The sequence below is a fragment of the Symphalangus syndactylus genome, chromosome 17, assembly GCF_028878055.3.
Source record: "Symphalangus syndactylus isolate Jambi chromosome 17, NHGRI_mSymSyn1-v2.1_pri, whole genome shotgun sequence".
In the NCBI taxonomy this organism is placed as follows: domain Eukaryota; kingdom Metazoa; phylum Chordata; class Mammalia; order Primates; family Hylobatidae; genus Symphalangus; species Symphalangus syndactylus.
In genome coordinates, this window is record NC_072439.2 from 15,944,044 (window position 1) to 15,965,179 (window position 21,136).

The 21,136-nt window shown below is 40.1% G+C and overlaps 2 protein-coding genes across 5 annotated transcripts in view; one reads left to right on the forward strand and one right to left on the reverse strand.

The window, feature by feature from the left end:
• The window catches only part of IGFL4 (IGF like family member 4), a 199,082-nt gene that overhangs the window by 123,551 nt on the left and 54,395 nt on the right, over window positions 1–21,136 (forward strand). The window lies entirely within an intron of this gene.
• IGFL2 (IGF like family member 2) overlaps window positions 1–21,136 on the reverse strand; it is an 81,201-nt gene that overhangs the window by 48,259 nt on the left and 11,806 nt on the right. For 2 of the 4 annotated variants that reach the window (XM_055249445.2, XM_063620865.1), the window contains exon 2: window positions 1,491–1,718. The exons of 1 other annotated variant lie outside the window; for it this stretch is intronic. In XM_055249445.2, the coding sequence (XP_055105420.2) occupies window positions 1,491–1,602 (112 nt within the window). In that variant the 5' untranslated portion in view covers window positions 1,603–1,718. Of the gene's footprint in view, window positions 1–1,490; window positions 1,719–7,266; window positions 7,320–21,136 lie in introns of those variants that run through there. One more of the 4 variants, XM_055249446.2, reaches the window with a different exon arrangement.

Here is a 21,136-nt window from a genome sequence, read left to right on the forward strand (position 1 = left end):
AAAAAAATGACTTTTAAGAGAATTCTTCTTGGCCTGGTGCAATGACTCACAACTGTAATCCTAGCACTTTGAGAGGCAGAAGTAAAATGATTACTTGAGGCCAGGAGTTCAAGACCAGCCTGGGCAACATAGTGACACCTCAGATCTACAAAATACAAAAATTTAAAAAGAGAGAAATCTTCCTAACTGCAGCCTCAATTAACCTTTATTCTCTAGGTATACTGAAAAACTTACTGAATAAGCTTAGCTCAATTAAAGCTTAAAATCATTTTAAAAATAAATAATAAAGTACCCTACATAATGAGAAAAAAGGTCAAAATAAAGCTCAAGATTTTAAGGCTTCATTTTAGAATCGAATCCTTGCCTACTTTACTCCAACCAATTAAGTTTATGCCAGACCAGTATATAAAATTTTTACTAGTTATAATTGCCTAATTTAATATAAGATAAAGTTAATTAATTTAATTTGTGTAAGTTGTACAATATAAATAATTTAACATAAGTTAAACTCGAGTGTGAAAAGATTTACTGGCTCTATTAAAACTCAAAATAATAAGCAAGGTAATGGGTATGTTAATTAGCTTGATTTAATCTTTCCACAAAGGTGCCACTGTAGGCTGGTATGCCTTTCCCAGAACTCCGTTACATGAATTAGAACATCACATTGTATCAAATAAATGCACACAATTATAATTTGTCCATTAAAAAAATACTAATTGGCCCGCTTCAGTGGCATGCACATGTAATCCCCACAACCCAGGAGGCTGAGGTAGGAAGATTCCTTGAGGCCAGAAGTTCGAGACTAGCCTGTGAAACATAGTGAAACCTCATCTGTAAAAATTTAATAATTGCTCTAATTAGAATAATACTAATTAAAAATTGCTTTAACTAAAGCAAATGCTTTGGAAAGATTCAATATATCTGAATCAGCAAAGAGACATTGTTCTTATTTGCTAGAGGCAAAGCAACGTATTTTTTAAATTACTAAAATCTAGGATTTCCCAGTCAGACTATTATGTAAATGTCCTTAAACTCATAGCATTTTTACAGAAAACCACAGTTAGATATTGCCAGCAATGCATTATCAATGGTGTTTTGCCAGAAAGACGATGAGAGCTCTTTTCTGTAAGCTCACACTCACAGAGAAAAATTCTTTGGTATGTCTTAAAAGATTGGGAAATGAGGAGATATACCTAATGTAAATTACGAGTTAATGGGTGCAGCACACCAACATGGCACATGTATACACATGTAACAAACCTGCATGTTGTGCACATGTACCCTAGAACTTAAAGTATAATAATAAAAAAAAAAGATTGGGAAATGAACAATCCAAAAATAGAATTAACAGTCCCACTTATAACATCAACAATAGGAAAAATGGACCCATCATCAGTCACCAAGACCTGAGAACAGAGAGTGGCAGCCCCTTCACACAGGCAGCAGAGCAAGGAAGCTGTCAGCCAGCGAGCCTCCTGGAGTATACATACCTGAGATGGGCAGAACTGGGGACATCAGTTCTCTACAGCAGCCCTGCAATGAGGAGCTGGAGTGGTGTAGAAAAAATTCCAACACTTTTTGCCGGTAAGTGGCTCTACTCATTCATTTATCCCTGTCGCTGGTTCCCTTCTTGAAGCTTGAAAATAATCTGAACTTTCCATGTCAAGAGTAGCTGGCCTCCTCCCATACATTAATTTTCTGTATTGGCTAGGTATTGGCTGCAAACACAAGATTAAATTACACAAGACAGTCGGGTAGTGAAACTGCTCCCACTCAGGCTGAGTCACCAGATTCACCTGCTCAGGTTTCTGGGGTTGGCTGTTAGCTTGGGTCTGCATAGTTCTCTCAGAGAACACACTGGCCACAGCTCCCAAGTTGTAGCTGTTTCTGCCTCCCCGACCCAGAACTGCTGCTTCCCTCAACATTTCCAGGGATTCGTTGCATTTCATTTTGTCTTGTGTTTTCTACTGACGCTGCCTGATTTTTGTTTTATGTGCCTTACCTGACATTTTGGGGGTTATTCACATTTTAAAAATGTAGTTTCATTTTCCCTGTAAGAGAGAGCCTGTGTTTCTGGCTTGCAAACCAGGCTGGAGATGGCACCTTCCCCAGAGCTCAGGTATTCTGGGTGAGGACTGAGTGTGGGGAATGTCATGAGATTTAGCCTGCTCTTGTAGGCAAAAGGACCTTTTGAAACACACAAGTGGGGATAGTTAGGTATTTCATACACATAACACAGTTGTGACACAAAAGCCAGAGAAAGATAATCACCAAATATTCTAGGACACTGGTCCTCAATATTAGTGTGCATGAGAGCCACTAGGGCTATGGATGAAAATGCAAATTTCTGGGCCTCACTCCGAGAGATTCTGATTCTGTAAACCTGTGGGGAGTCCAGGAATCTGCATTTTCAAAAAGCACCTGTATTAGTCAATTTTCACACTGCTATGAAGAGCTGCCTGAGACTGGGTAATTTATAAAGAAAAGAGGTTTAATTGGCTCACAGTTCCGCTTGGCTGGGAAGGTCTCTGGAAATTTACAGTCATGGCAGAAGGCAAAGGGGAACCAAGGCGTATCTTAGATGGTGGCAGGAGAGAGAGAGGGAGAAAGCGCCACACTTTTTAACCATCGGATCTCAGGAGAACTCACTCACTATCATGAGAAAAGAATGAGGGAAACTGCCCCCATGATCCAGTCACCTCCCACCATGTCCCTCCCTAACACGTTGGGTAATTCAAGGTAAGATTTGGGTGGGGACACAGAGCCAAACCATAACAGCACCCATGACTTTAATAAATGGAGTTCACCAATAACTTCTGTGAAAACAAAGACTAACCAAATGAGAAAGCAAAGGCTATCTATTCTACAACAAAGAAGTCAGCCAACATCACTTCCATTTTGGGAGAGACTCAAAGACCAGCAGAGGAGTAGGAAAGCTTTATAGTGGAAAAGGTATCATCCTTTTTTTCACATGTTCCCTGATTGGAGGCTGTTGGCATGGGGAAGCTAAGGATAGCTAACTAGATGCACAGCATCCTATGGGATTGGTTTAGGATACATATTTGGCTTTCCTAGGTTGCTCCTAAGTTAGAAACAGGAACAAAAATTTGGGAAGCTGTCAGTAATTAATCGAGTCCTGGCCACTTGGAGCTGACTGTTACTGGATTTATTGTTTAGTTTCCTAGATTGTTATTAGAGATAGTCTGACTTCCTACAAGTGTGACTTACAGCAAGTGGCTTCCTGGGCTGTTTATTGTAGAAAAGTGGGTTGATTTCCTAGGCAGGCTGCTGTAGGTTATGGGTCAGAGTTCTGTTTTTATATGTGGTCTGGCCATTGTCTGTATATTTTGTCTCTCATCTCTGAGAAATACAGCCATAAACCAAGCTCTTTTTGTAACACAGAGCAGAACTTCAATACAGGGGACTGCTTTCTTCATTATTGCTGTCATCTATTTATTGCTGCTTTTTGACAGTGATGATCTCAAGGCTAAAACAGCTGAACACCCCATTTAATTAGGCTAGTTCAGGGCTCTAACTTACATGCTTTACACAACCACTGCCTTCTTAGGCATGGCAGATAACAAGCATGGAATATTATTGCTAGTCTTGGCTTTGTGGTATAAAGTTGGTTTTCATACAGCTCCCAGAAAGCTCTCTATAGACATTAGTGGAGCCAAAAGTCTTCAAGCTTTATCCCATCTTATTTCCTGCTTCTCTTGTGCCCATAGGTCATTGTCTTTCCTGTGACAACTCAGGTTAAAGATAAATCTTGGTTTTCTCTCTTTATGGCTTCCACAATGCTTATCTTCTTTGTCGTAATCCTGGATATCTATGTGGATTCCATTTGTTCAGTCAAAATGGAAGTTTCCAAATGTCCCCACGATTGATCCTTTCCTGTTTTTATTAGTGCTTTGTAAATTTATGAATATATCCAACAACAGTCTGACTTCAGGCTATGAACAAAACAGCATACCAGGAAAGTGCAGAACACATCCTGTCTGGAGGAGTGGTAGTGAACGCTAGGTCTTCATTTTGTCCACCAATGTCTTTTCATCTCCCTCTAAGAGAGGACGGAACGCTTTTTGCCTCTGTAGAATCATTCTATGATGTGTTGACCAGCAGTCTGGGTCTCATCTCAGATGTATTTCACACACTCTATGACTGCTGTGTTTTAGTCGATATTTATTGCTGCCCTGATGAAAAGACGGAATGCAATGGGATTTTTCTCCTATGGGTGCACCCAAATAGAAATTCTCTCTCTATTTATTAATAGACTTTTTCTTTTTTCCAAGAAAATTCCATTTGTATTTCAATTGGTATTAAACTTACAAGTGTTCTGAAGGAATTGACCTCTTCCCTAAAATGCACCTTTCCACTCTGAGCAGCAGCTCTAATGTACTGTATTTCCTTGACACCATCACCAAGTATGAGCCACATCATCGATTTGATAGCAGATTTGTAAAAACCAAACCAAAACATTACATTACATCCAGAATGTGATGATTCTTCCAAATCACTTTCAGCCACTGGCAGCAATCACAGTGACAGGCTGTCCACTCCCACTCCTCCTCTGCAGGCTTAAGCTATTAGAAAATCTATTCTCTAACATATTTGAAAGTTCTAAGGTCAAACAAGTTTTAGCGCTGCTTGATTCAGCTGCTCATCCATGTCCTCAAGGTCCCAGCTTGTGTTCATCTCTGCTTTGTGGTACTGACTGTACTGGTTTCACCTCCAGGCTCCTGGCACATGGGTGGAACAGTTCTGGTATCACATCCAAACATAGCAATGTTCAGAGACCCAAAGAGATTCTCAGTCTTTTTCTTAGGAAGGAGGGACCTTCCTAGAAGCCCCATAGCTTTTTTCCTTTCTCATTGGAAAAACAGGGTCACTAGTCCACTCTGAAACCAATTTCTGACATGGGGTGGGGGCCACTATAATTATTTAAGGTCAAACAGAATGTACCCTCAGGTGGTGGTGGTGATTTTTGTCATAATTGCAGATCTTGGACCTACAAAATAAATGTGACGCACAACAAAGAATACTTGCCTAATTTAAACTCTCAGTTTTGTTGAATTAGTATTATTGGAAATTAAATTGCCTTTTGAAAGTTAGCTGGGAGCTTCTGACACACAGACGTTCAGCATCTCAGGGATAATTCTTCATAAAAGGAATAAACTGATCACTCCAATATCTCCTAGCTTTGAAAGTTGTAGAGTCTATTCTGGAGGACTATTTAATGAAGCAGTTTTGAATGCAACAGGAAAAGTTCCATGTAACAAAGCTTTGTGCTTCACCATTTCATCATAATGTAATCTTTTTTATTTTTATTTTTTATTTGTACAGACTCGGGGTGTACATTTACAGGTTTGTTAAATGGATATACTTCATAATGGTGAGGTTTGGGTTTCTATTAATAGATTTTTCTAATGGCAAAACTTGTTTTTGTGTTGGTCAGTGGCTCAATTGATCCTCTAGGATTAGATACACATATTAACACCAGTCTCAGCTACAGGGCTGGTAGTAAACCTGATTGGTATCTATGCCAATAACAATACCTATTGAGTTTCTCAGTGAAGATGTGACTCATCTAATCATAGCCATTAGTATCATATACATGGACACCATGACTGTGAAACAGTTACAGCCATTAATGAGGCATGAGTGCTAGAAGAAAGATGACACATTTGGCAATGTGGGTGTGATCATATCCATTATGCTCACAGAGCAGTGTGGGTGGCTTATTGCTTAACTCTTCTATTCTCTTTTTATTGCCATATGAATACCTCTCAGTGTTGTCCCATTAATTAAAGATGCCTGTCAGGTTATCAGGTCATCCTTTTGAGACTACCACCAGAATATCCAACAAATATACATACTTATTTTAAAAACTGAGGCTTCATATTACACTGAGACCTTCACTTTTTGATATCGTTCTGCCACTATTGGGACAGGACCAACTGATACAGACGTAACACCCAATGTGCTGGAACAAAGAATAGTACTACAAGTTGTAGGAGTAAAGATGCTAGATTAAACAATTTAACAACTCAAGTGGAAAAAGGGTTACTTTCAACATATGTCTGATCTAAGAACTGGATTTTATAATGTTCTGGCTATAACAAAACAAACGAAGAGTATGAAGTACTGCAAAAGACGGTACTTACATCATGTAAGATAACTCCACAACTACCCTGGGGTATGAGCAATAAAGAATGAATGACTCAGTATTTATGTCGCTAGAAGTAAAAAAATTGTACATAATTATACAGAAACATGTCACCATATTTTAAAAAAATAATAAAGCTCCTCATTATTAAATCAAGGAATACTTCTCACAGGAAATTTAAATACAGAATGAAACATTAATTGTATAAACAAAATAATTGTTATTTAAATTACATATAGAAACAGAATTTTAAAATGTAAGAACATGATGTATCGTATCATCTTGGAAAACAGACAAATAGTAATGAGTTCTAATGAAGAAAAAAATCACTTCTGGGTGTTTACTTCTTGTCAGAAGGTATCTCCACTATAAACTGTATTTGCATGCTGAAAACAAACACCTACAGCAAATGTTGAACAACTTTTTGCATAGCCAAAGGATAAAATAGCAAAAAAGTTGTATTTTTATGGATTCTCTGTGTATAAAACTCGTTCCTAATTATAACAAGTCCATTAAGTAAACTCTACATTGCCACTTTAACTGTATACTAAATTATTTGGAAAAATTGCAGCCACTGATATGAAACAAGCAATGAGAATATGAAAGTATAATATTACAGTTTTTGATGTGTCATAAAACCAACACTGGAGAGCCACAGGGGGCAAGGGGAGCCCCCATCCTCAGCCAAAAAAGGCAGTGAGTGATTGTGTTGTTGCAGAAATCAGGAGGACCAGAGAGACCTCAGGGTGAAATACAGGAGGATCTTTATTGAGTACACTCAGACCCAGCAGACTTAACATCCAAAAACTCGGCCCCGAACAAAGACAGGGTCTTGCTAATACACCTTCTTCTGAGTGGCATGAAAGTGAATGTACAGAAGCAAAACAAAGGCAGTTTATCAAACAGTGACAGGTTCATAACTCAGGTTTACGTCTATCTCTTGCTATGCGGCCCCGATGGCTGTTATCTAGCTTTTGCTCAAAGGAGTCTTGCCCAAACTTACGTCCTTTGCTGCGGTGCCTAGATGGCTACAATCTAGGCTCACTCGAGCATGTCTTGTGACCTTTGTTATGCAGCTCAGATGAAAAACAGAAACTTACAGTTATTAGTGTCAGGCCTCTGAGTCCAAGCTAAGCCATCATATCCCCTGTGACCCGCACGTATACATCCAGATGGCACGTATACATCCAGATGGCCGGAAGCAACTGAAGATCCACAAAAGAAGTGAAAATAGCCAATTCCTGCCTTAACTGATGACATTCCACCATTGTGATTTGTTCCTGCCCCACCCTAACTGATCAATTGACTTTCTGACAATACACCCTCCCCACCCTTGAGAAGGTAATTTGTAATATCCTCCCCCACCCTTAAGAAGGTACTTTGTAATACTCTCCCCAGCCCTTAAGAAGGTACTTTGGGCCGGGCACAGTGTCTCACGCCTGTAATCCCAGCACTTTGGGAGGTTGAGGTGGGTGGATCACGAGGTCAGGAGATTGGGACCATCCTGGCTAACATGGCGAAACCCCGTCTCTACTAAAAATACAAAAAAAATTAGCTGGGCGTGGTGGCGGGCACCTGCAGTCCCAGCTACTCAGGAGGCTGAGGCAGGAGAATGACATGAACCTGGGAGGCAGAGCTTGCAGTGAGCCAAGATTGTGCCACTGCACTCCAGCCTGGGCAACTGAGCAAGATTCTGTCAAAAAAAAAAAAAAAAAGAAAGAAAGAAAGTACTTTGTAATATTCTCCCCACCCTTGAGAATGTACTTTGTAAGATCCACCCCCTGCCCACAAAAAATTGCTCCTAACTCCAATGCCTATTCCAAACCTACAAGAACTAATGATAATCCCACTACTCTTTGCTGACTCTCTTCGGGCTCAGCCCACCTGTACCCAGGTGATTAAAAAGTTTTATTGCTCACACAAAGCCTGTTTGGTGGTCTCTTTACACAGACACACGTGACATTTGGTGCCAAAGACCTGGGGCAGGGGGACTCCTTTGGGAGACCAGTCCCCTGTCCTCACCCTCACTCCATGAGGAGATCCACCTACCATCTTGGGTCCTCAGACCAACCAGCCCAAGAACATCTCAGCAATTTCAATCAGGTAACTGGTCTTTTCACTCTCTTCTCCAACCTCTCTTGCTGTCACTCCACCCTTCAATCTCGCCCTTCCTTAATTTTGGTTCCTTTCCCTTTCTGGTAGAGACAGAGGAGACATGTTTTATCCATAAACTCAAAACTCCAGGGCTGGTCACGGACTCAGGAAGACAGTCTTCCCTTGGTGTTTAATCACTGTGGGGACGCCTGCCTGATTATTCATCCACATTTCAGAGATGTCTGATCACTGCGGGGATGCCTGCCTTGATCCTTCACCTTGGTGGCAAGTACCACCTCCCCTGGGTGGCAAGCACCACCTCCCCTGGGTGGCAAGCACCACCCCCTCCTCCTCCATGTCTCTACCCTCTCTTTTCCCCACCCCAGGGCACACTCCAATACTTTCACCCTGATGAAGTCCTATTCTTTACTTTTACACTCACTCTTATTCTCATTCCCGTTCTTGTGCCACCCTCTACCTCTCCCCAACTATCTCCACCACATTATCAACCTCACTCAGTCTCTCCTAGCCATTTCTAAACCTTCTTTAACAAACGATTGCTGGCTTTGCATTTCTTTTTCCTCCAAAATCACCGAGGCTTCAACTTACTGCTAAAAAAAAAAGGGGACTCTGCATATTTTTTAAAAGAAGAGTGTTGCTTTTACCTCAATCAATCTGGCCTGGTATATGACAACATCAAAAACTCAAGATTGAGCCCAAAAACTCACCAACCAAGCAAATAATTACACTGAACCCCCTTGGGCACTCTCTAATTAGATGTCTTGGGTCCTCCCATTTCTTAGTCTTTTAATATCTGTTTTTCTCCTTCTCTTATTTGGACCTTGTGTCTTCCGTTTAGTTTCTCAATTCATACAAAACTGCATCCAGGCCATCACCAATCATTCTATATGACAAATGCTCCTTCTAACAACCCCACAATATCACCCCTTACCCCAAAATCTTTCTTTAACCTTTCCCACTCCAAGTTCCCACGCTGCACCTAATCCTGCTCAAAGCAGCCATGAGAAACATTGCCCATTATCTCTCCATACCACCCCAAACAATATTTTGCCACCCCAACACTTCACCACTATTTTTATTTTTCTTATTAATATAAGAAGACAGAAATGTCAGGTCTCTGAGCTCAAGCTAAGCCATCATATCCCCTGTGACCTGCACATATACATCCAGATGGCCTGAAGCAATGTAAGATTCACAAAAGAAGTGAAAACAGCCAGTTCCTGCCTTAACTGATCACATTCCACCATTGTGATTTGTTCCTGCCCCACCCTAACTGATCAATTGACTTTGTGACAATACACCCTCCCGCCCTTGCAATAATGTACTTTGTGATATTCCCCTGCCCTTGTGAATGTACTTTGTACTACACATCCTCCCCACCATTAAGAAGGTACTTCGTAATATTCTCCCCCACACTTAAGAAGGTATTTTGTAATATTCTCCACACCCTTGAGAATATACTTTGTAAGATCCACCCCCTGCCCGCAAAAAAACTGCTCCTAACTCCACCGCCTATCCCAAACCTATAAGAACTAATGATAATCCCACCACCCTTTGCTGACTCTCTTTTTGGACTCAGCCTGCCTGCACCCAGGTGATTAAAAAGCTTTATTGCTTACACAAAGCCTGTTTGGTGATCTCTTCACACAGACGAGCATGACAATTAGCTACAGAAAAACAGGACCTCATAAAACTTGCAGAGTGGGTACAATCACACACTGGAGGGGGTTCAAAGGGACTTTTACTTACGCTAAAGACGCAGGGAAAATTTATTTCTTCATTACCCCTGGGAAAGTCTCCAGAGCACATTCCTTCCAGCTCCAGCCACTTAGATAATGTTATCAGGTCCTCGCCTGGGTCCAGGCTGTGCCTGTTACTGCCCTTGGGATGTGTCAGCATAGTACAGAAAGCTTGCCTTTTTTAAACTTATTTTTCTCTCTCTAACGTTCTCCCTTTCTTTATTTGCCCACCTCAATGTTACCTAGCCTTGGAAACTGTGCTTTTTCCATGGATCTGTGCAACCTGTGAATCAGGAGATCTCACTCATGAGCCCACACCACCAGGGCCTTAGGTCCCAACCACAGAGCTGCACAGAGTCTCAACAGCTGTTGGGCCAGAGTCTGCCTAAGACTAGCGAGTTCTGGGGAGGAGGGCCAGCCATCATCACTGCAACTGCAGCTGCCTGCTGCTTGTGACGTCTGAGCTCCCATCACTGCGGCTGCCTAAAAGGCTGAACCCCCACTGGGGAAGGGCAACAGCCATCACTACAGCTTGGGGCTGCCATTTTTCCCCTGCTGGTGCCGGGGAGATTGGATGGCTTGGACCCAGGAGGTATTCCCCACAGTGCAGCACACCGGTTGTGGCAGATCGTGGACCCTGCCTCTTTAGGCTGGACCCTGACCCATCCCTCCTCACTGGGCGAGGCCTCCCTGCAGGAACTTCAGCTACCCCAGCCAGGGCCTTAGGGAAAAGATTCTGATCTCCCTAAGCCTGAGCCCCTAGGGGGAGGGGTGGCCATGGCCTCCACAAACCAGCAGACTTAGTCTTTCCCCCTGCTAGCTCTGAGGAATCCAGGCAGCCCAGATGAGTGGGTTTCCCCCCAGCACAGCACATCCCCTCCACCAAGGGACAGCTAGAGTGTTTCATTAAGTGGGTCCCGGATTCTGTGCCCCCCAACTGGGTGAGACTCCCCCAACTAGGGGTCACCAGACACCTTATACAGGAGCGTTCCTACTAGCATCAGGTCAGTGCCCCTTGAGGACAGAGATCCCAGAGGAAGGAGCAGGCACCCATCTTTGCTGTTCTCCAGCTTCCTCGGGTGACATCTCCAGCTGCAGAAGGGACCCAGGTGAAAAGGGCCTGAAGTGAACCCTCAGCAAACTGCAGCAGTCCTACAGAAGAGGGGCCTGTTAAAGAAAAACAAACTAACAGAAAGCAACAACAGCATCAACAAACAAGTCACCATAAAAACCTCATCCAAAGGTCAGCAGCCTCAAACTAGACAAACTTACAAAGATGAGAAAGAATGAATGAAAAAAACACTGAAAGGAAATTAAATTTTGGGACCCCAAATGCATCTGGCTAAAAGGAAGAGTCAAGCTGGGAACTGGGTCATGCAAACTTGCCTCCCACTTTTAGTTCCTAAATAAGATGGCTACAAGATGAAAAGCTACATGCCTCCCCCATATTTGCCCACAAGGATATTCCTAGTGAATGGTTAAAACTTCACCATGGCAATGCAAATTGATAGCTTATCTTTCCAGGTGCTGTCATCCTGGCCCACAGACACAAATGCATATCTGCTTGTTTCCCTACCACATTCTGTTTGTGTTATCTTATGTAAAATGCTGATTCCCCACATTTTTCCTCTGCCCCTTTTATGTCCTCATATGTAAAAATGCAGATTCACTTGCATGAAAACTGCATACTTCTCAATATCCCACCCTTTCCCCTTTAAATTTGGAGCCCTTAAAATCATCTTCAGAGAAAGGCATAGACCTGTTTCCCAGGTGCATCCTTAACTTTGGCAAATAAATCTCCTAAAATGAGACTTGTCTTGTCATTTTCCTTGATTAACAGTCAGCAGCCTCAAAGATTGAAACTAGACAAACTCATATAGATGAGAAAGAATCAATGAAAAAACACTAAAAACTGAAAAGGCCGGAGTGCCTCTCCTCCTCCAAATGATCACAACTCCTCTCCAGCAAGGGTACAGAACTGGGTGGAGGCTGAGATGGATGAGTTGACAGAAGGCTTCAGAAGGTAGGTAATAAACTTTGCTAAGCTAAAGGAGCATGTTTAACCCAATGCAAAGAAGCCAAGAACCATGATAAAGGGTCATAGGAGCTGCTAGCTAGAATAACCAGTTTAGAGAGGAACATAAATGACCCGACGGAGCTGAAGAACACAGCACAAGAACTTCGTGATGTGAACACAGGTATCAAGCAGAAGGATAAATATCAGAGCTTGAATACTATCTTGCTGAAATAAGGCAAGCAGACAAGACTGAGAAAAAAAGAATGAAAAGGAATGAACAAGGCCAGGCACGGTGGCTCAGCCCTGTAATCCCAGCACTTTGGAAGGCTGAGGCAGGTGGATCACGAGGTCAGGAGTTCAAGACCAGCCTGGCTAAGATGGTGAAAACCTGTCTCTACTAAAAATACAAAAATTAGCCAGGCGCAGTGGCAGACGCCTGTAATACCGGCTACTCGGGAGGCAAAGGCAGGAGAATCACATGAACTCGGGGGGCAGAGATTGCAGTGAGCTGAGATTGTACCAATGCACTCCAGCTTGGGTGATAGAGTGAGACTCCGTCTCAAAAACAAAAGAAAGAAAAAGAGCAAACAAAACCTCCGAGAACTATGAGACTATGTAAAAAGACCAAACCTATGACTGATAGGAGTACATGAAAGAGATGGGGAGTATGGAACCAAGTTGAAAAACACACTTCAGGATATTATCCAGAAGAACTTCCCAAACCAGCAAGAGAGGCCAACATTCAAATTCAGGAAATCCAGAAAATCCCAGTAAGATACTCCATGAGAAGATCAACCCAGAGACACATAATCATCAGATTCTCCAAGAATGAAGGAAAAAATGTTAAAACAGCCAGAAAGGCCAGGTCACCTACAAAGGGAAGCCCATAAGACTAACAGTGGACCTCTCAGCAGAAACCCTACAAGCCAGAAGAGAGTGGGGGCCAATATTCAACATTCTTGAAGAAAAGAATTTCTAACCCAGAATTTCATATTTGGCTAAATTAAGCTTCATAAGCAAAGGAGAAATAAAATCCTTTTCAGACAAGCAAATGCTGAGAGAATTCATCACCACCAGGCCTGCCTTGCAAGAGCTCCTGAAGGAAGCACTAAATATGGAAAGGAAAAACCAGTATCAGCCACTGCAAAGACATGCTGAAGTACAAAGACCAATGACACTATGAAGAAACTGCATCAGATAGTCTGCAAAATAACCAGCTAGCATCATGATGACAGGATCAAATACACATAACAATATTAACCTTAAATGTAAATGGGCTAAATGCCCCAATTAAAAGACACAGATTGGGCCTGGCGCAGTGGTTCATGCATGTTGTGTAATCCCAGTACTTTGGGAGGCCGAGGCGGGTGGATCACCTGAGGTCAGGAGTTCAAGACCAGCCTGACCAATATGGTGAAACCACGTATCTACTAAAAATACAAAAATTAGCCAGGCATGGTGGCATGCACCTGTAGTCCCAGCTACTCGGGAGGCTGAGGCAGGAGAATCACTTGAATCCAAGAGGCAGAGGTGCAGTGAGCTGAGATCATGCCACTGCACTCCAGCCTGGGCGGCAGAGTGAGACTCTGTCTCAAAAAAAAAAAAAAAAAAAAAGACACAGATTGGCAATGTGGATAAAGAGTCAAGACCCATTGGTGTGCTGTATTCAAGATTCAAGAAGCCTATCTCCATGCAAAGATACACATAGGCTCAAAATAAAGGGATGAAGGAAAATTTACCAAGCAAATGAAAAGCAGAAAAAAGCAGGGGTTGCAATCCTAGTTTCTGACAAAACAGACTTTAAACCAGCAAAGATCAAAAAAGACAAAGAAGGGCATTACATAATCGTAAAGGGATCAATACAACAAGAAGAGCTAACAATCCTAAATATACAGGCACCCAATACAAGAGCACCCAAATTCATAAAACAAGCTCTTAAAGACCTACAAAGAGACTTAGACTCCTACACAATAATAGTGGGAGACTTTGACACCCACTGTCAATATTAGACAATCCTCAAGACAGTAAATCAACAAGGGTATTCAGGACTTGAACTTAGCTCTACATCAGGTGGACCTGATAGATATCTACAGAACTCTCTACCCCGAAACAACAGAATAAACATTCTTCTCAGTGCCACATGGCACTTACTCAAAAATTGATCTCATAATTGGAAGTAAAACATTCCCTAGCAAATGCAAAGGAACTGAAATCATAACAGTCTCTCAGACCACAGTGCAATAAAATTAGAACTCAAGATTTAAAAACTCACTCAAAACCACATAACTACATGAAAATTCAACAACCTGCTCCTGAATGACTCCCAGGTAAATAATGAAATTAAGGCAGAAATAAAGAAGTTCTCTAAAAACAATGAGAACAAGAGAAAATGTACCAGAATCTCTGAGATGCAGCTACAGCAGCATTAAGAGGGAAATTTATAGCACTAAATCCCTACATCAGAAAGCTGGAAAGCTCTCAAATCAACACCCTAACATTGCAACTAAAAGAACTAGAAAACCAAGAACAAGTCCCAAAACTAGCAGAACACAAGAAATAACCAAGATCAGAATGGAACTGAAGGAGATAGAGACATAAAAAACTCTTCAAAAAAATCAATGAATCTAAGAGCTGGTTTGAAAAGAAATTAATGAAATCAATAGACTGTTAGCTAGACTAAAAGAGAGAAGAATCAATAGACACAATAAAAAATGATAAAGAGGATAGCACCACTGACCCTGCAGAAATACAAACAGCCACCAGAAAACATTATAAACACCTCTACGCAAATAAACTAGAAAATTTAGAAGAAACGGACAAATTTCTGGACACATACACCCTTCAACACTAAACGAGGAAAAAGTCAAATCTCTGAATAGACCAATAACAAGTTCTGAAGTCAAGGCAGTAATAAATAGTCTACCAACCAAAAAAAGCCCAGGACCAGATGGATTTACAGCTGAATTCTACCAGAGGTACAAAGAGGAGCTGGTACCATTCCTTCTGAAACTATTTCAAACAATTGAAAAGGAGTGACTTCTCTCTAACTCATTTATGAGGCCAGCATCATTCTGATACCGAAACCTGGCAGAGATACAACAAAAAAGTAAAACTTCAGGCCAATATCCCTGATGAATACCAATGCAAAAATCCTCAAAATACTAGCAAACTGAATCCAGCAGCATATCAGAAAGCTTATCCACCATGATCAAGTTGGCTTCATCCATGGGATGCAAGGCTGGTTCAACATATGCAAATCACTAAATGTAATTCATCACATAAACAGAACTAATGACAAAAACCACACAGTTATCTCAATATATGCAGAAAAAGGCCTTTGATAGAATTAGATATCCTTTCATGTTAAAAAAAACTCTCAGTAAACTAGGTATTGATGGAACATAGCTCAAAATAAGAGCCATTTATGATGATAAACCCACAGCCAATATCCTACTGAATTGGCAAACCTGGAAGTATTTCCTTCGAAAACTGGCACAAGACGAGGATATCCTCTCTCACCACTCCTATTCAACATAGTATTGGAAGTTATGGCCAGGGCAATCAGGCAAGAGAAAGAAATAAAGAGTATTCAAAAAGGAAAAGAGAAAGTCAAATTGTCTGTTTGCAGAGGACATGATCCTATACCTAGAAAACCCCATCGTCTCGGACCAAAAGCTCCTTAAGCTGATAAGCAACTTCAGCAAAGTCTCAGGATATAAAATCATTGTGCAAAAATCACAAGCATTCCTATACACCAACAATAGACAAGCAGAGAGCCAAATCATGGATGAACTACCATTCATAATTGCTACAAAGAGAATAAAATACCTAGAAATACAGCTAACAAGGGATGTGAAGGAACCCTTCAAGGAGAACTACTAACCACTGCTCAAGGAAATCAGAGAGGACACAAACAAATGGAAAAACATTCCATGCTTGTGGATAGGAAGAATCAATATCATGAAAATGGCCATACTGCCCAAAGTAATTTATAGATTCGATGATATTCCCATCAAACTACCATTGACATTCTTCACAGAATTAGAAAAAAACTGCTTTAAAATTCATATGGAACCAAAAAAGAGCCCATATAGCCAAGACAATCCTAAGCAAAAAGAACAAAGCTAGAGGGATCACACTACCTGACTTCAAACTATATGACAAGGCTACAGCATGGTACTGGTACCAAAACAGACACACAGACCAATGGAACAGAATAGAGATCTCAGTCCACACATCTACAACCATCTGATCTTTGACAAACCTGACACAAACAAACAATGGGGGAAAGGATTCCCTATTTAATAAATGGTGCTGGGAAAACTGGCTAGCCATATGCAGAAAATTGAAACTAGACCCCTTCCTTACGTCTTACACAAAAATTAACTCAAGATGGATTGGATTCGAGACTTAAGTGTGAAACCCAAAACTATAAAAACCCTAGAAGAAAATCTAGGCAGCACCATTCAGGACATAGGCATGGGAAAAGATTTCATGACCAAAACACCAAAAGCAGTTGCAACCAAAGCAAAATTGACAAATGGGACCTAATTAAACCAAAGAGTTTCTGCACAGCAAAAGAAATTATCATCAGCATGAACAGACAACATACAGAATGGGAGAATGTTTTTGCAATCTATCCATCTGACAAAGGTCTAATATCTAGAATCTACAAGGAACTTAAACAAATTTACAAGAAAAAAAACAACCCCATCAAAAAGTAGGCAAAAGATATGAACAGACACTTCTCAAAAGAAGACATTTATGTGACACACAAACATATGGAAAAAAGCTCAACATCACTGATCATTAGAGAAATGCAAATCAAAATCACAACAAGATACCATCTCATGCCAGTCAGAATGGTGATTATTTAAAAAGTGAAGAAACGACAGTTGCTGACAAGGCTGTGGAGAAACAGGAATGCTTTTATACTGTTGGTGGGAATGTAAATTAGTTCAACCATTGTAGAAAACAGTGGCAATTGCTCGAGGATCTAGAACCAGAAGTACCATTTGACCCAGCATTCCCATTACTGGGTATATACACAAAGGGATATAAATCATTCTATTATAAAGATACATGCACATGTATGTTTACTGCAGCACCGCTCACAATAGCAAAGACATGGAATCAGCCCAAATGCCCATCAATGATAGACTAAAGAAAACATGGCACATATACACCATGGAATACTATGCAGCCATAAAAAGGAATGAGATCATGTCCTTTGCAGGGACATAGATGAAGCTGGAAGCCATTATCCTCAGCAAACTAACACAGGAACAGAAAACCAAATACTGCATGTTCTCACTCATAAGTGGGAGCTGAACAATTAGAACACATGGACACAGAGATGGGAACAACACACACTGGGGCCTGTCGGTGGGGGCAGGGGAGGGGAAAGCATCAGGATAAATAGCTAATGCATGCAGGGCTTAATACTAGGTGATGGGTTGATAGGTGCAACAAACCACCATGGCACACATTTACCTATGTAACAAACCTGCATGTCCTGCACATGTATCCCAGAACTTAAAATAAAATTGAAAAACAGAAAAAGAAAGAAAAAGAAAAAAATTACAACAAAACAAAAACTGATTGGGGTGAGGTAATGGAGACTTTCACTTTCAGCTCTATAGACTTCCATCATTTTGATAGGACATATATATTCATACATTGCTTATCCAATAAAATCAATCTAAATTTTTTTTTAAACCAACCCCTCTGTAAAATAAGTTTTCTTGCTTTTGATGAAAAGGAAAACTCAATTGGCCATTTTTGTGTGGGTCTATTTCTGGATATTCCATTACATTCCATCGATCTATATGTTCTTCCATTCACCAATAAGATACTGTCTTGATTACTACACCTTTATAAAAAGCCTCAGAATCAGGTCCCTAAACTTTGCTCTTCTTTTACAAAATTGTCTTGGCTATTCTAGTCCTTTGGCCTTTCCTTACACATTTTAGAATCAGCTTTACAATATTGACCCCCCACCCCTGGCAAAAAAAAAAAAAAAATATCCTCCAAGGCTGTTAAGTTTGCTTTGAACGTACATATCAAGGTGAAGAATACTGACATCTAACAATGAGTCTTCCAGTCCATGGCTACAGTATATCTCTCCATTTATTTAGATCTTTATGTCATCAGTTTTTTAACTTTTCTGCATACAGATCCACACATATTTTGTTTGATTCAGGCCTAGATATTTAATTTTTGATACAATTTTAAATTGCTTTTAATTTCAAATTTGAATTGTTCAGACAGTGAACAATTCAAATTTGAATTGTGCCATAGACTACTGTTGATAGTCTACAGAAATACATTTTATTATTTTATATTAATTGACTTGGTAGTCGGTGAACTTGCTACCCTCATTTATTTGTCCTATGAATTCTTTATAGACTCCTTGGGATTTTCTACATCAGCAATAATGTCTGCAAATAGACAGTTCATCACTTATTTTCCAATCTGTATGCGTTTTTGCCTCATTACACTAGCGAGGACTTCCAGTACAAAGATGAATAGAAGTAGTGAAAATAGACTCCCTTGCCTTGTTCCCGACCTTAGGAGGAAAACATTCCATCTTTACCACTAAATATGATGTTAGCTGTAGGAGTTTTGTAGATGCCTTTTACAAAGTTAAGCAAGTTCCCTGACATTTCTAGTTTTCTGAGAATGCATTTTATTCTGCTTATGTTTTAATTACTCAGAAACCCATATAACTTCCAGTGAGATATTAATGTCTTAAGTTTTATATTTTGATCACCATTAGAGAAATTATCTTTATTAATAGATGCATTTTATAAAGCTGATATTTTCATAATCATAAAGGCAATTTCCTCATCAAGTGTCCAACTATTTCAAACATCAAGGTCCTCAAGCAAAGATCTTCAAAAATTTTATAATTAAAAATAAATCACCAATAAAGAGAGGCAGCTTCTATTAAATATTTAGTTGTTATTAAACTAATATTTAATTTTAATCTCCTTACAGACTTAAGTTTATTAGCTTGAGGCAAACTTTAATAGTTAAAAATTATTTATCATTTTGAAGTCTTAAAAATATCATTTTGTCAATTTTAAATGGTCACTTTTCTGGTTAAGGCTACCTTGTATATAAAAGTATCAAACTTCCCAAAAACATTTTGGAACCATTTCTACTTAAAGAGACAGTATGTCCTTTTAAAAGATCAACTGCATTATAACTTAGATTATCTGATAAAATATCAATTTCAACAAATGGTCAAAAATTAGGTTTTACAGACAGGCATGATGGCTCCCACCCGTAATCCTGGCACTTTGGGAGGCTGAGGCAGGAGGATAACTTGAGGCCAGGAGTTCAAGACATGCCTAGGCAACACAGTGAGATCCCATCTCTACAAAAAAAAAAATTTTTTTTTTTTGAGACAGGGTCTCACTCTGTCACCCACGCTGGAGTACTAGAGTACAGTGGTGCAATCTCAGCTCACTGCAGCCTCGGCCGCCCAGGTTCAAGTGATTCTCCCACCTTAGCCTCCCAAGTAGCTGGGACTACCAGCGCACATCACCAAGCCCAGCTAATTTTTGTATTTTTTGGTACAGGCAGAGTTTTACTACGTTGACCAGGTTGGTCTCAAACTTCCAACCTCAAGTGATCCACCCGTCTCAGCCTCCCAATGTGCTGGGATTACAGGTGTGAGCCACCATGCCTGGCCAAAAAAAAAATTTTTTTTTAATTAGCCAGGAGTGGTGCTGTGTGCCTGTAGTCCCAGTTACTCAGGAGACTGAGGCAGAAGAATCACTTGAGCCCAGGAGTTTGAGGCTGCAGTGAGCCATCACCACACCACTGCAGGCCAGCCTAGGTGACAGAACAAGACCCCAATCTCTAACAAACAACAACACAAAGTTAGTATTGCATTAAGAAAAGAAACAATCTCAAAATGTGAATCAAGAAAGAGCCTTGACAGTGATTGAAAGTAATTATTTATCTTAAAATCCAGGTTTGAATGTAAAAAATGTTTACTAAATGTGATTAATTTCTCCCCATTATAGAAGAAATGTGACACTTCAAACTTTTGATTATGGTATATACACTTAACGCATTGCATTTTTATAGATTTTAGTTTAACCAGTAATTCAGAAAGCCATTAAAATATAAATTGAAACTTTATTTTTATGTAAAAATTTATCATGCTGTTTGAGTTCATTTTTTAAAAATACTTTTGTATTTGTCATTGAAACTGCTGAGGCTCTCAAATTCCACAGCTAATGACTGTGTTTCTTTAGCTAAATAATTCTTTCAACTAAAGACATTAAGTGTACAGAGTCATCTTTCAGCTCTTGTAGCTGCTTCTTCTGTATATCAGCAACAAGAGTGAGAAATCAGAAACATTAGGACTCTAAGTTGAACAAAGGCTTTCATTTCATGGTAAGCCTGTTTTACACCTACAATGAATCACATCAGTCTTTCTTACAAAACATATTATAAATAAACTAGGATATAACAATAGGTTATCTCAGCAACAGAAATACAACTCCTAAGTAGAAACATAAACATGGAAAACACAAGTGTTTCTTCTAACAGAATAATTTGTATACTGATTATTTAAAGTTTTTGACTGTGTACTAATTTGAAAGAAATATGTAGGCTAAGCACCTTACATGCCAAGCACCTTACAGAACTGAAGACATTCTAAGTAACAGTTTGCCTATATTCTTTCATAAATATCCCCCCTTAATGGCCTCTTCACAATAAAACATGCTGTTTAAAAACATAAATGTGTACCACTTCTCAGTGGAATCCTTCCCTAGATATCTGCTTCTTACAAGTGTTTTTTTATGAGGCTATAGGCATTTGAGAAGAAGGGCAGAGCGAGATGGTGCACTAGGACTCTCTAGTAATCATTGCCCACACAGAAACATCAATTTGAATGATTCATGCACAAAAATACCTTCAAAAGAGCTAAGGAAACCAGGTGAGAGATCACAGTACCTAGTTATAGCATAAGAAGAAAAGATGCATTGAAGAGAGTAGGAAGAACAATTTTATGTCACCCAAATTATCCTTCACTCAACCCCAGGCAGCACAGCACAGACAGAGATACATACTGTCTGC